The 15,452-nt window shown below is 50.6% G+C and overlaps 4 protein-coding genes across 4 annotated transcripts; 1 reads left to right on the top strand and 3 right to left on the bottom strand.

Moving 5' to 3' along the window:
* Window positions 1–1,107: 1,107 nt before the first annotated feature.
* On the bottom strand, window positions 1,108–2,652 carry COCMIDRAFT_80313 (uncharacterized protein; the record flags this gene model as incomplete). The annotated part of the gene is made up of 3 exons (XM_007684236.1): window positions 1,108–2,120; window positions 2,176–2,215; window positions 2,266–2,652. Coding segments are annotated over 3 exons (1,440 nt in total), but the record flags the coding sequence as incomplete, so codon positions are not given.
* Window positions 2,653–8,789: 6,137 nt separating this feature from the next.
* On the top strand, window positions 8,790–11,041 carry COCMIDRAFT_80044 (uncharacterized protein; the record flags this gene model as incomplete). The annotated part of the gene is made up of 3 exons (XM_007684235.1): window positions 8,790–9,475; window positions 9,895–10,829; window positions 10,881–11,041. The coding sequence occupies 3 exons, from the start codon at window positions 8,790–8,792 to the stop codon at window positions 11,039–11,041; spliced, it is 1,782 nt and encodes a 593-aa protein (XP_007682425.1).
* A 247-nt stretch (window positions 11,042–11,288) lies between these two features.
* On the bottom strand, window positions 11,289–12,894 carry COCMIDRAFT_80393 (uncharacterized protein; the record flags this gene model as incomplete). Its single annotated transcript, XM_007684234.1, has 2 exons — window positions 11,289–12,799; window positions 12,846–12,894. 2 exons carry the CDS (start codon window positions 12,892–12,894, stop codon window positions 11,289–11,291), a joined length of 1,560 nt encoding a protein of 519 aa, XP_007682424.1.
* Window positions 12,895–13,422: 528 nt separating this feature from the next.
* COCMIDRAFT_21471 (uncharacterized protein) lies at window positions 13,423–15,198 on the bottom strand (the record flags this gene model as incomplete). The annotated part of the gene is made up of 1 exon (XM_007684133.1): window positions 13,423–15,198. One exon carries the CDS (start codon window positions 15,196–15,198, stop codon window positions 13,423–13,425), a length of 1,776 nt encoding a protein of 591 aa, XP_007682323.1.
* Window positions 15,199–15,452: the final 254 nt, after the last annotated feature.

Genomic DNA, 15,452 nt, shown 5'->3' with positions numbered 1-15,452 from the left:
AATACCTATATCTAACCCCCCGCCATCTCCACCTCCACCTCTGCTCCCTCAACCAACCCAAATCTAATCCTCATCCCACGAAATACCCGGCTGGCCCGACCCCTCCCACTTTAATCTTTTCTCAACCCTCCCCCCCAACCCCCAACCCCCCCACCACTTTATCAACTCCACAACCAACCTTTCTCATCCCTCAACATGCCATCTCTCATCCTGCCATTCCTACCCCACCACATCTCCTTCTCCACCCCCCTTCTCTCCCTCATCAAGACCGCCATTTCGCCTCCGCACATCAACGCATCCCACACTTCAACGCCGCGAAACGGCAGTCGAGACGAGCGCGCGGGCTTGTACAGGGTGCAGCGGAATCCCATGGTTGGGCCGGGGTGTGCAGTTATGTGATTGTATGTTTTCTTCTTCTTCTTCTTCTTCTTCTTCTTCTTCTTCATTCTTTTGGAGAAAGAATTGGAATGATGGAACTGACATTTATTTTAGGCGTTTGTGGGGTTTGCGGCTGGATTCGTCAGGCTCAGGGAAGAGACGATTGGAGGTGGTGGTGGTGGCGGTGGTGGATTTACGATATCAAGGGAGATGCGAGATGCGAGATGCGAAAGATTTACCTCCCGATATCGATATGAGGGCGGGGAGAAAGAAAAAAAAGGGAGATGAGAGAGTTTTACATATTCATATTTCATATTTGGTAGTGTTTAAATGCTATCCTTATCAGCACGTCTACATACACATACACTATACGATATTTAGTTCACATACTTATCGGAATCTCAACTCCCTTCTTTCGCATTTGTTGTTTCGCGCGTCCAACTTTCAATGAAATCTTGGCTGATTCGCTTTTTTCTTCTTCTCCAGCTGCTCTCCCCTCGGTGGCCAGTCTAACTGACCAAGGAGCTCTTTTGGTCGTTGTTGTGCGTTGGGTCATACTTTTTTTTTTAAAAAATTTAAGGAGGTGGATGGTGATATTAGTATTGGCGTGATAATAAGATTGGATGGGAGGAAATGGACAAGGTATTTAATGATGGACTTTTATTTGCTTCTCTTGAAGTGCTCTATCCCAACCCTTACCCTAATACTCTCACTTGACGTCCTTGGGGCCTAATTAATCTGCCTATTCCTATCACTCGGCGCACCCTCGAGCTTAAAGCCACCAGGCTCCCTTGTCTGAAATACACCGTTCGGATCATACTTGGCCGCAATCTTCAGTAGCCTTGCCTTATTGTCTGCGCCATAGCTAGCAATAACATCTTCTGTGGGACCGGCGTAGTTCATGTAAATATAGTCGGTAGCCTTTTCTGCGGCGAGTGCGGCAGCTTCAGCACGGCGCTTGACTCTCAATGCAAACGCTTGAATGCGCTCGTCGTCGGCAGCATCGGTCCAGCGTAAGTTCATGAGGGCAATGACTAGAGGGCCGTCGGCCGGGTCCAGGCCGAGCGGGTTACCACCGTTGGAAGTCGTCTTTTGGATGAGTGTAGCGGAGAGGTCCTGGAAGGATATCGACGGGGAGTTGGCGGTGGAGTTGGCGATGCTGGAGACCTCTTGGAAGAAAATGTCCTTGATGGTGGTGATGAGATTTTGGTCCAGCTTCAAGGTCCAGGTTAGGGATCCCTGGCGGAGACCGTCCGGATCGCTATTCTTCGTTGATAGCGCGGCAAGTGTCCCGTTTTGTCCATTGTCCTGTAGAACAGTCTTGCTGTCGATTGCATTGTACCCGGCGAGAATAGGGGCGTTAGGGTTTGGTTCAGTGTAGGCCAGGTCAAGTTGTGCTGCGTTGCCAAGCTGAGCTCCGCCATAACCAAACGATAGGCCTTGAAAGGCCTTTGGGTCCTTGGCCAAGTTGGTGCTAACGCTGTAGAACGCTTTGATGAGGTCAGGGAAAGCTTGCTGGGTGTAGATTCGTGAGGCTGCAAACAAGAGTGGATTCGCCTTGAAAGCGGCTACAGTGAACTTGGTCACGATACCAAAATTGTTGCCGCCGCCTCGAAGAGCCCAGAAGAGGTCGGGATATGAAGTCTTGTTGACGTCGATGATGTCACCGCTCGCTATAACCACTTCATACGAAATGACGTTGTCGCACGCAAGACCATACTGACTCGAGTAGTAGGAGAGGCCTGAGGTTGAACGTTAGCTCATGTTGAAAATTGCGCTTGTACTGTAAATCCCTACCTCCACCAACAGTAAATCCTCCAACACCAACGGCGCCAAACTACATGATAGTTAGCAGAGTATAATTCACCTTTATGGAGCATATCTTACACGGGCACCAAGGACTTGAATGTTGTCCTTTTCCAGCTTAGAGTATACTTGACTCCATGTCTGGCCGGGCTCCAATATGACACTCTTCTTATCAGCGGAGACTGTCGTCTTGTTCAACCTCTCAAGGCTGATGGTGATGCCGTTTTGGATGTTGGATGCTCCTGGCACTACCGAGTGTCCACCGCTCTTAGTAGCAATTGGACAACCCGCATGCCTGGCGATGAGGAGAGCAGCGGATATATCTTTGGCCGTATCAGGCTTGAAGACACATCCTGGCGAGAAACTTCTCTGCTGAGCAGCCCAGTACGATTGGATAAAGCTCTTGTAAGCATCGTCAAGCGGATAGAGGACCTTGTCTTTGCCGTAGTCTCCTCTCAGTGTACCGCACTTGTGAGCAGTTAGTGTAGCTCAAGAACAGCTGGTTGGTTCTACTTACTGCTAGATAGCAGGGATTAAATGTGTTGGCTCCAACACCACTGGAACCGTTTGTATCATCACCGTCGATTGGTACCGTTATGAACTTGTCATTGGCCAACGCTAGTGTTGCCAGAGCGGCAACTGAAATGATTGACTTCATACTTGTAACACACGCGCCAAAGCTAAACCGGCCGAGTAAACAAACGACGTCAATGTGGCAAGGACGAGTAGCGTGCAGAATGGCACAGGAAATTCTGGGGTGACAAGGTAAATTCCGCAGCGTTCTTGAGATACTGGAATAGTACCACCCTTTTATTCTTTCTAAAATATAACTTTTGTGAAATCACCTGACGGCAAACCTCGGGCACGAGCTTTTGCGGATGCTCAGAGGACATTGTTTTGATTGGGCAGTATAACAAATCAACCTGAGAGGTAAATTAGACCGTCCAGTCTCACGTCTAGCTAGCCCTAGATAGTTGCACCTGTGTGCCCCAAGGTAAGGGAACGTAGGTTACCGGTTGTTCTGCCGTCATGCTCCAGGGGTTGAAATGCCTGCCGACCTGGTAGTCTCCTCGTATCCGGTAGCAAGGCACGCCAATAAGCATCTGGTTCGAAGTCCACATCGGTCGGTTGTTGTGATCTCGAAAGCTTGTGTTCATTCCCGTGATGATCCGGACGCCTTCTACTAGAAGTCGGTCAGCCTCTCATTCTTCACTCGCCGATCTTGAATGGGTTAAAATTAGACCGGCATGGTCAGCCCTAACGCGACAACATCCAAGTGATGACGGAAGAATAAGGCTTGATTATCGGGCCTACTATAACGTAAGCTAGAAGCGAACTCAAAGATGGGAATACATCGGTGCTGTGATGGAATTGTGTCCAACATGAGGTAGGTAGAGGTAGTTTCGTAGAAGCTTTATTCACTTGTCTAGTATAGGCCGAGCCAACGAAGTAGTAGTAGTAGTAGTAGTAGTAGTAGTAGTAGTAGTAGTAGTAGTTGGATGTACCTTCCTGATGTGGCGTTCATTCAACTCCCACACGGAATCGCGGCACGGCCCTACTGTGAACAACGGCCTCCGGAATTCGCGGCGCAGCGCTCGGAGCACCATTACTTAATAAGTACTTATTCATTGCGGTTACTTTGTAAACCTTGTGTTCCTGGTGTTATGCAAGATCCACTCGACATGTAATTATTCACACCTTATCGAGGGGTTCCTGGTGTATAGGATAATGCACATATCGTTATGCACATGATCTCGTTACCTTCCACGCCGACTGAAATCTTCTATGCATGAACTAACACCAAGTTGCTGCCGTTCGAACAACGTTCCTCAAAAGCATCTAATCTAGGTCCTGAAAACCACCATTAATTGAGCATATTAACGTAAGATTAGAGTCCTACCCAAGTCATGTCTCCAGAGTATCACGGGCTTTCTTTCTTTCGATACCACGCCGAGCCGTGTTCGTTACCTGTAAGAGGAACGCATGAACTTACTGTGTACTGTGCTTCAATACCCCAGGACCCACCTTTGCCACAACGATCCAGGCGATCGCGTCCTGGACCCTAACCGAAATACGAGCATTGATTTGCAATCCCATACGCTTACACCGCCAGCATCCCAGCCTCGCTCTCCATAACCGCGCGAATCAGAATACAGACTGTTGGCTGAAATCTCAAAATACGATTTGGGCAAGAGAAGCCGAGAGGAGCTCACCGTGGAGAGCAAGGGAGCAATAGTCATCATGTCATTGGAGCGAAATCAGCAAGCGTCGACAACAAATGTATGATAGCGGCATCATTTCATGACTCTGTGTGAAATGAATCGATGACAACGGTATTTACTAAATATAACCATACGGATATCGCTATGTATCTTGAACCCTAACCGCATACCGCCTTTGATATACAGGTGCATGTACATTGTAAAACACCAAAACACCTCGCTCTTACAGAGAGCCTGCACAAAATTGCCATTACCAGAGTGCAGCATCCTTGTCAAACCGCACCAGCTCCTTGCCTGCATCCTCGACGTCTTTCCTCGCCTTCATACGCATGTAGAAGATTGGGCAATCTCTTGACGCACAGATGACCTCGCAGTGAACACTTCCCTGGCAGCGCTGACATTGCGTCCAAAGACGAGAGAAACGTACCTCGAGCTCACTGACCTTGGTCAAAGTCTTCGTGTATAGCTCAGGAATACGAGGTCGACAATTCTCACAAACTGCGCCGTCCTTTTCGTGTGCGGCAGTAAGAGGCTTCTTGCAACCCATGCATGTTTGCGTCTTCTTTGCAAACTTCATGAGACCACCCATGGTGGGTGCAGCGACAGAGATGGATCGTGTATGTTCACCTGTGAGGAGCGAGGCTGCTTTCTTTTCGCCTAGAATAGGCTCGAAAATTCTGCCAAGCGGTTTTGCGAGTTGGTTGTCGAGATAGTAACGCGTATCGATGGGTAGGTTGTTCTCAAGAACATAGATTGGGTCTTCAGACTTTTCGAAATTTTTTGCGCCAGTGGCAGCTCTGACCATGACATACGCGACACGGTCACCAAGAGCGGGTGCTGAACCCGCGTCACGTTTCTTCATACGCTCCGCGAGTTCCACGTGTGCCTGCTTGTTGGCGTAACCACCTTTGCCGTCCTTGTCTTCCTGTTTCGTAAGGGCTTTGGTGATGACTAGATTGGACATATCGATTTTGTTTTGTAAAAGGTCTGCAATAGTCTCCTTGACGAACCTGTTTCATGTTAGCGTGGACCACGTTTTCCAAAGCTGGCTGACTTACTCTTGTGCGCCCTCAGGATCTTTGTCGATCAGCAACATGCGGAGAGAGGTCTCGATGACAGTTTGGACAAGTCGACAATTGTCACGACGGACCGTTTCGATACCTTTGGTATCCATCTTGTCCCATTTGTTGGGGTTCGTCCAGTAAAGACCAGCATATCGCTTCTTGTTGATGAGGAGATAGGGGTAGTAGACCTTTTCGAACTCTAACTTGATAGGTTTGAGAAACTTCGACGTCACGTAGTTTGCCGCCTCCTCTCCCAGTTTCATTGCCTCTGCCAAATCCGTGGTACCAAACTTGACCATGACCGAATCGGTATCACCGTAGATGACCTCTGCATCGTGCGAGTATCCATTAGCGATATTGTACTTTGCTTCGACCTCAGCTTTGGCTCTTTCAATCATCTGACGACCGAAACTGGTTGTACTACTGGCGATCGCAAGACAGGGCAGCTTTCCGTTGGTGGCACCAGTCAGACCATAGACGGAGTTGGCGGTCACCTTCATAGCCAACTGACGACCGTTCAGCACAGCCTTCTTGAAAGGATCCGTCTCAACCGCCAGTTCCTTTTTCGCTTTCTTACGTGCGCTCAGCAGTTCTTCTAGAATTTCTGTCAAGAGTCCCTTCCGCGTCTTGGCGGTACAGAACATGTCTCCGTTGGGAGTTACGATGTAGTCTTCGTCCTTCTTCATCTTAAGCTTCTCCACCGTCTGTCGGTCCAGCCATGTCGTGTAACATAGGTTGTGGGCTTGCATGATGCTAGGGTATAGTGAAGCAAAATCGAGTGTAGCAACAGGTTCTTTGTAGTAACCACGCTTGGGCTCAATGACAGTCGCACCTTCGTATTGATCGCCACTTTCACCTTGGTTTGGAAGATCCGGGATGACGAGCTGATGCTCGAGAGCCTTACGGAACAGCTGGCTGATGAAGCGCACCTGTTGTCCTCTGGAGAGAATGTAATTGAAAGGAACACCTGTAGCCCTAGCCATTTCCGTGTAGTTGACCAGGCACATAAGCTTGTCGAGAAGACGTTGAGGAAGATAGGCATCCTTGAGACAGTATACAGCCAGACGTCTTCGTGAGTTCGAGTCACCGTTAAATAATTCTGTGATCATGCTGTGGTGTACATCTTCCTTTTGTTCCTTCAGGAAATGAGCGCATACAGAGTTGAGTGTGTAACTTCGAAGTTGATGGTCCCTTTGGACCAGCTGAAGCAAGTCGAGCTGTAGACGACCGTTGGTGTTAGTGGTTTTGGTATCTCTAGACCCCATCTGCTTGCTGGAGAAGTTGGATGTCTCCACCTTGGACTGGACCGTCTTGAGACGGGACCAATATGGAAATCTTTGGAGCTTCAGGTGCTTGGCGCGATCGAGCAAATATGGGAAATCGAAGTTACTGGTGTTGTAGCCAATGATGACATCTGGATCGACCTCGTCGAGAAAGTCGCGCCACTTCATCAGCATTTCGCCCTCATCTTGGAAGGACAGGATCTGCGTCGCAACGATAGGGCTGACCGTATCTAGACAGAAGACGTTCCTGATAAAGGGCTTGTCATCTCCGTATTTTGTAACAACGTTCGCAATCTGAATCACAGGGTCCACATTTGCCTCTGGGAAGACACCCTTGCGGCCAGCGCACTCGATATCGAAAGAAAGGATGCGAAGGGGGGCAATCTTTGCCCACTCGCCTTCAGCTTGGTGAGCGACAAGGTCTTGGTAATGTATCTGACCCTCAATCTGGCAATTGGAGTGCCGGTCTTGTGGACTGATCATTTTCCATTTGGCGGCAGGGGCTTCGACCCAACACATGCCGGTGACCTTTGTGTCAATCATAAATCGTAACACGTAGGCGATGTTGTCAAATGTGAGGATGCCATCTTCTCTGGCCGGCCAGAGTCGCTTGTAGTTGGCATTGCCCTTTTGTACCATCATGCGTACGCGGTTGATCAACTTGGGGTCGGTGACGGTGATCTTGAGGTATGGGCTCTTTTGGTTGCCCTGAAAGCGCAGAATGTTTTCCCTCATATGCATTGTCACTGACGCTATGACAGCGGAGTGCTGGTTGAAACTCTTTTGGCATTGGGCTTCGAGGAAGATCTTGTAGGGATCGCAATCGGCCTGTTGGAAGTTGACGGGCGCGGCGACGTAGAAGTAATGTTGGAAGCCAGTCACGTGGAGGAGAACGGAGTGACCAGTCTGTGATGTGCTTGTTAGTATTGCTTGATGTTATGCATCTGGCGGATTCTTACCTCTGTCACACCAAACAGTTTAACGGTCGTCTTCCCCCCATGAAGCACGCCCTCTTCAGCCTCAATTTGCTGGAATACGAGGCTGTTTTTTATCTCGCTGAAATCATGAGGTAATGGCGGCCGTCGCCATTGCTGGTCCTTTTCGGTATTTTCCTTCTTGAGGGTCTCCATGTCCTGTGTCATTTTCTCCAATGTCTCTTCGAACTGACTGGGGCCTGCCTGGCTCGAGTTAAACGAGTCGTTGGCCATCCTCCCAGGTGCTTTGCTCTTGTTCTTGCCATCCTGGAACTTCAATTTCTTTGCGGAGCGGGGCGATGTCTGTACATTGGTGCGCGTATTAGACGTCTCGGCGAGAGCGCGTTTCGCTGGCGCTCTTGTTACTGTACCCGACATGTTTTTGTATGACCAACAGATACAACACCCGAAAGAGTGGAATATGGTAGTTGGAAAAAGAGGGTGTGTTTGTTGTTGGGTCTGGTCGGGTCGAGTGGTTGCGCAGAGTGCCTAGGGGAACGCGAACCGTGTACAAGGCGCGAGCGCGTCATCCCTGCTAATTGATTGCCGCCACGCTAGTCATTGCCTCCCACCGTCTGCACGTGATAAGAGGCCTCTTTTCGTCCTGACCAACTGCTACATTTCTCAATCGATCTTTCAACCGCATATATGTTAATTGGCAGAAGTAGGAACCGCATTTTCAAACTAGTATCAAACATTTCGGTGTTTTTCGGTACTCATTCTTCATATACCTAGTCGAGCTACCAACCATGCCCATGAACGTCAGATAGTAATGGGTTTGTGTGGCTGAATCTTGGATGCTTCCAATCATGTCCACAGCAGATTGATCGTATACTTCTATGTCCACAGCGTCCGCTCGGCATGTTCTGGGCGTCAAGATACCCCGCCAAGCTTCCCCACCGGGTGCGGGTGTGACCCGCGGCCTTAAGTCATGACATTAGATCGCAGTTTGATTTTGGCTGCTCCATCTGCCGACTCGAAGATACGTGAAAAATTACCGCTGTTTCCAACACACTGGATCAAACGCGATACGACAGACACAACCTTTGCAATACCCTCAACATGACCTCCAACACCAACGATGTTATTATATCTCCTTTCGAGACCGAAAAGGATTTCAAGCAGGGACAATATTGCTTGTCTGAAGCTTTTGGGCGTCAGGCAAAAGATTCCGTCTGGATGCTGATGAACCCCGGGTGGGATACGGAAGAAGGACAAGCAAAACACGCCAAAAGATTAATGGAAAAATGGCAGTCCGTCACCACCAACAAGGATGGACAGCCAAATGCCATCTATCTAAAAGCTACCCTTCCCGACCCAGATCAGCCTGGAGAGAGACGAGTTGTTGGTATGGCTATCTGGAGGCAACTATCCTTCGTAGAAGGCTATGGCGATCCTTTCTCCGACGACATGAGTGCATCTCTTACCAACTTTGACGAAACGAAACGACGCTTTGCAACTCAAATGTTCCGCTCGCTTTGGAAGCGCCGCATTGCGTATATGCACGAAGTCAAGGAGTCGGGACGCAACCCGCCTGCCATTTTTACCTTGGATATATGCGCAGTCGATCCGGCCTATCAACGCCGCGGCATTGCAGCCAAGCTTGTTGAAGTCGGCCTTGCTGAAGCGAAGAAGAGGGGCGATCTGGAGTGTACGACCGAGGGCAGTGCTATGGGAAGAGTAGTGTATCAGAGACTAGGATTCAAGGACGAAGGGACTGGCGATATCCAATATGAGGTGGATGAAGAGTTCAAAGCATGGGATAAGCCAGCGAACCTCTTCTTGAGGACTCGCGCTTAATAGGACGAACGCATGCTGTTGAGGGCTGCTTTGAATGAAAGCCTGGAAACCCCTTTGTAGATACGTACACATTTCGGCTTATCATAACATCCCAAAATGACCAATTCTCCTGCGGCCATCTCCGTCAACAGCATAAAAAGTGACTCCATCGTTCCTTGCCTCTTGGGGAAGGTGGGATGGTCGGCGCTATGTAGTGGGGCAACAAAGCTACCCCGCCAGGGTCAATTGTCAAGCGCTAGTTATCTCGAATGCAAGATGATGAATTAGTCCAAAACTTCACATGTTCTTTTCTTCCTGCTCTACACGAAGAAACAATTGCTCACCCATCGCTCTCCCAACAATTGACGCGTATAAACGCGTTTCTGAGCGCCAACATGCCGATTGTCGACATCCACACCCATGTTTACCCTCCAAAGTACATGGAACTTTTGCGCTCGCGCTCTACCGTTCCATATGTTCGCACATTCCCAGACGCCCCGGACTCTGCCCGTCTGATCATCTTACCAGGCGAGGATGACCCCTCAATGCCGTCCACTTCACGCGGTCGCCCAATTGGCCAAGAATACTACGAGATCAAGGAGAAGATAGCGTTCATGGACCTCCACAAGATTGACAAATCAGTCATTTCGCTGGCAAACCCATGGCTGGACTTTTTACCTGCAGACGAGGCGGGAGAGGCGGCCAAGAAGATCAACGACGACGTCAACGACCAATGCGCGCAATATCCCGGACGACTGTACTTTTTCGGCACACTCCCTCTATCTGCATCGCCCGAGGCCATAACCGCCGAGATTGAGAGACTGAGTACTCTCAAGTACGCTCGGGGTGTTATCATGGGCACCTCGGGTTTGGGACAAGGACTAGACGATGCGAAGCTCGACCCTGTCTATGCAGCGCTCGAGAAGCACCAGCAGCTTATTTTCCTCCACCCCCACTACGGTCTTCCTGCCTCGGTCTATGGTCCCCGCGCGAGCGAATACGGCCATGTGCTGCCACTGGCACTTGGATTCCCCCTTGAAACCACCATTGCAGTTAGCAGGATGCTCTTGAGCGGAGTCTGGGACCGGTTCACAAAGCTCAGCGTATTGCTTGCCCATTCAGGAGGCACACTGCCGTTTTTGGCTGGAAGAATCGAGTCCTGCATTTTGCATGACGGACACTTGAAGAAGCATGGCAAGATCCAGAATAGGAGAGACGTGTGGGACATACTGAAGACAAACATCTACCTCGATGCAGTCATCTACTCGGAGGTGGGATTGAAGGCGGCACTAGATGCTTCGGGATCAGACAGGCTGCTGTTTGGTAAGTGAATATGCCATGATGTTGCATGGGTACGAGACTAATTGTGACTAGGTACTGATCACCCATTCTTCCCACCGCTTGAAGAAGACGCGAAGGAGTGGCACAGTGTCAATGCCAACTATGGCGCGATATCAAAAGCATTTTCAACAGATGATAAGAAAGCTCAGGATGTGTTGGGTGGCAACGCAGTCAGGATACTGCGGCTTGACTGATAATTTTACTCTATACGATGATATACAGTGGAATTCTCCACACAAGAGTTATGAGATACCTGGTCAACGAATGTATTCAACTATTGTAAACAAATCAAAGTATAGATTCTGATCAATATCCGGAGCCCATCTTATAATGGTCCCAACTATCTCGAATCTGGTTGACTACGTATACATTGCGATAGACAAGAAAGAGCCTATATCTATACTTCCACGGCCAACTCAATCACAACACATCCAACTACACTCACGCCGCCTTCCCTTCTGCAATCTCCACCAACTCCTCAAACAACATCTTCATCCAATTCTCCTCACTCTTGATCGTCGCACTAACAACCCGAATCACATACCTCCCCCCAATCACCGTACTCGTCAAGAAGAAATCCCCCTTACTATTCACCCTCTCATACACCTCCTTTGTCCGCTGATTCACCATCTCAGCATACTGCGCCTCAGCATCCCCCTGGAACGCATTCTGCAGCGCCCCATGCCTCGGATCCGGCTGATTCGCCGCACTCGCATCTTCACTCCCCGCCGTCGTCGGCTTGATCTGGAACGTCACCAGCCCAAACGCCGCCTCGGTCTCCACCCTGAAAAGATCCTTGCGTCCCTCGAGTAAACTCTGGAAATACACACCCAACTCAACATGCTTGCGGATGAACGCCCTCAGACCCGAGACCCCGTAGCTCCGGAGCACAAACCACACCTTCAAGCTACGAAACCGGCGACCGAGCGGAATCTGCCAGTCGCGATAATCGGTGACAAGACCCTGATCCGAGTGTGGATTCCGCAGGTAACTCGGGGTGATGGAGTACGTATCCATGAGATCCCCCCTCTTCTTAATAAAGAACGCAGAGCAGTCAAAGTTCACTAAGAGCCATTTGTGCAGATTGAAGTTGAACGAGTCAAACGATGCGATTGGGGGACAGAGATGTTGGTATTCAGGACAGACGAGCGCGGAACCGGCGTATGCGGCGTCGACGTGGATCCAGAGATCGGGGTACTCCTTTGCGAGCTGCGCAATGCCGGCGAGATCGTCAATGGCGCAGGTACCTGTGCTGCCGAGGGTGATGGTGAAGTAGAACGGCTCGAGACCTTTCGCGCGACAGGCTTCGATTGTGCTGCGGAGGGCGGCGGCCGTGACACTGTAATTTGATTCTTTTGGTGCGGGAACGGTGCGGAACCGGGTTCCTGCAATCACTGCTGCTTTTTGGGTTGAAGAATGCGCGTGTTCGGAGCCGAGGGCTACGAGTTTGCTGCGGATGTCTGCTGCAGCGTCGAGTCTTTCTTCGCCTTCGGGCATGTCGCCGAGTTTGCGGCGGATGATGCGTTCGCGGGCGGCGACGAGGGCGGTTAGAACGACTTCGCTGGCGGTGCCTTGGATGATGCCGCCGCCTTCGCCGTCGCTGAGGAAGTCGCTGGGTAGGGCGATGAGCTTAGCGACCCAGTCCATGACGACGGTTTCGAGCTCGGTGATGGCGGGTGAGCAGACCCAGTTGAAGGCTGCGGCGTTAAAGGCTCCGCTGTACATTTCACCCAGCATGCCTTCGAAGGAGGAGTTGCAGGGGAAGAAGGCCATGAACTTGGGGGACTGCCAGTGCGTGAGGCCGGGCATGATTACGCGGTCGATGTCTGCTTGGATGGCTTCCCATGGCTCGCCTTCTTCTGGGGTTGAGGATGGGAGGAGAGGGCGGAGATAGCCTGGCTTGACAGCGGGCAGAACTGGTCGTTCCTCTAATGTGTCATAGTATTGTGCAACTAATTGATGTCAAACAGGGCCATATATGAAGATTGATATGCGTACTTTCGTCAATGGCTCCTTTCGCCGCCTTTCGGAACTGTGAAGAATCCATCGTGGGGTAGACAGGATGTTGTAATAAGGTACGCCAGAAAGATCAGACAGCCAACGACAAAAACAGACACAACCACCGCTTCTTATATCTGTAAGTGTCTATCCAAAAGGGCTGGAACTATAGTGGATTCCGTCTAGCATGTGGATATCAGTCAATTAGTGATGTTAAGTACTCAAATGCCGATGTCGGTAATTCCGCGCTAATTACCACAAGAGGTTAAACCCTCGAAAGGCGGAATTGTAGCCACATGCGAGATGGGCGTAGGGCGTAAGACTAGGCTCTACATGTGAGTTCATGCTCTAGGCTCCAGTTCTTGTACCAATTGAATGACATGGCTGAAAGTGTCAGTTTGCATATTGAGAAAAAAACTCTCAAGATAACGGCAAGAGAGCGTGAAACACGTGGCTGCTATGCATGATTGTATGCTGATTTTCGCAAGTATCAAAAAAATGATATTTGGGTATACCTATGCGCCTTGCTGAAACTAACATTTTGCAACTCTTTCTACTGTTCTTCATCGTTACACCATTAATATCGTTTGCCAACCTCGACACCAAGGTTTTCATCCGGATTTGCAAAGCCACGCGCCCGAGGCGTAGACTTGCCGGTCACGTCTTGAGGAGCCTCGCCCTTGTAGTCCCATCCGCCGTCTTGGGTGAAGAAGTCGACTTCGTCAATGATATCCCAGACAATGTCTTCGGCAATCTGCTCCTTGTATCGTTCACCAATAGCACGGAGTCTGCGACCCTCTGGGACGCGTTGCTCGACAGTCTCTCCATTAGCCATCTGTGTATCTTGCTCTCGTTGCTTGATAATCTCCTCGGGTGGACACCAAAAGTCCGGCCCGAAGTTGACCTGAGCGACACCCCCATTGAACAGCGAAATAGCTGGGAAGTAGCCTACCATTCCGTCGTCAAAGCCTGGACGCGCACCAGCCTTGATTGCCTCGACCGATGGTATACTTGCTGGGGGAAGGAAGGCTAGAAGATTCTCAAATGCAATCCCCACTTCCTGCCCATTCTTGTAGACTTTGATGTGCGAATGTGGCAGCGATCGCACACTGACATCTTCATGGTTTGGCGAAGGGTGTATCTTGGGTACGGGACCGCGGTCATGATAGGCCTCAACCATTTTAGTGACTTGGTAGTCCAGTTGCTCGAAATAAAAGTTGCCTTTGTAGGGAACTGGAATGCGGTCACGAATGATATCAATAGGCCGGTCAAATGGGTCTTGATTGCTGACGGTATCGAAGCCGTCTCCTAGATCGACGGCCGGGTTATAGATGCCCTCAACAACTTTGCGGTGCATGGATATGGAGGGTAATTGGATCTCGAGGCCAATGACATCGCCCTCCTGAACATGCTGATCTACAACATACTCGACAGGCATAGGCTTGCCGTGGGGTGGTCTGGCCTTCATGTGCTTACTCTTGGCATTCTTTGGCAGCGGCTTGAAGATCTTGGAGGCGCGTGATCGGTGTTGGGCTTCGAAACGTGCGTCAGTGATACCATAGCTGTAGCCATCGAAACCAACAGGTGCATCTAGAGGCGCCTCTCTCCGTGCCCAACCCATGCGTACATGTGGGCCAGGTTTGGTCTCGCCGGTGTTTGGGTCAACGGGATCCTTGGGGCCATGCTCGGGTATGCCACGCAGAACCTTGACCTCGTAGTATATTCTGCCTTCTCTTGCGACCACATTGCCTCTACCCATACGCCAGCCCTTTTCCTGCGACACAATAGTGGCGCTGTTGTCGAAGTGGAACCAGCGGTCACAGTCCTCGTGGCTCATCCTCGGTCCGTATGGCCTAGAGTCGCTCTGGCGGTAGTACTGCTTGTGACGAAAGAGCGGATCGGCGACGCAATGCGTATACTTGTATCCCCTCTTGTTCCAGGCAATGTCGTGGGGCTTTTTGAGCTCCGTCACTCCGTCTGGTGCATACATGGGATTCGGTTCGTGGGAGAGCAGGGTGCTGTCCTTGGGGGCTTCATAGTCGGACGGCCTGGGCTCGGGAATCGAATACCTCATAGGCGAATCGGCTGTCGACCGCTCTTTCTTCGACTTTGTGCTAGTATTGGCATTTGGGGTGCTCTGACGCGCCGAAGCTGAAGCCTCACGCTTCTTGATCGTCTCCCGCTTCTCTCGCTGTTCGCGTGCCGGCGCCTTTGGTCTTGGACGCGCTGCAGTATCGGGGTTGGGGTTGAGGGGAGACGAGACGGCGGGCGCATTGTCTCCCTCAATCGGGCGCCGCATTGGGGGCACGATTGTGGGGGTGTTTGAGCGCGAGGGAGGGTATGAATCGGACATGGTGGAAACAATGTAGAGTCGCAATTGCGGTGTCGTCAATCTAAGTCGCGACCATGGGCGAGTGGAGACGTGCAGCTCCTACGGCGGGCCGTTTGTACGCAAAAGTCGAACCCCCACCAAATTTTTGGTTCCGCCGCCGCTGCAACTTTTCTAAATTTCTACAAGTCGACTCGCCAATAGCACGCCGAGTAATACTCGCAACTCTGCAAAGGCTTCAGTTCCTCTCACAACTCACTTCTTTGAAGAATCCCTAA

This window comes from Bipolaris oryzae, assembly GCF_000523455.1.
Source record: "Bipolaris oryzae ATCC 44560 unplaced genomic scaffold scaffold_1, whole genome shotgun sequence".
NCBI lineage: Eukaryota > Fungi > Ascomycota > Dothideomycetes > Pleosporales > Pleosporaceae > Bipolaris > Bipolaris oryzae.
This window is presented reverse-complemented; position numbering and strand designations above follow the sequence as displayed.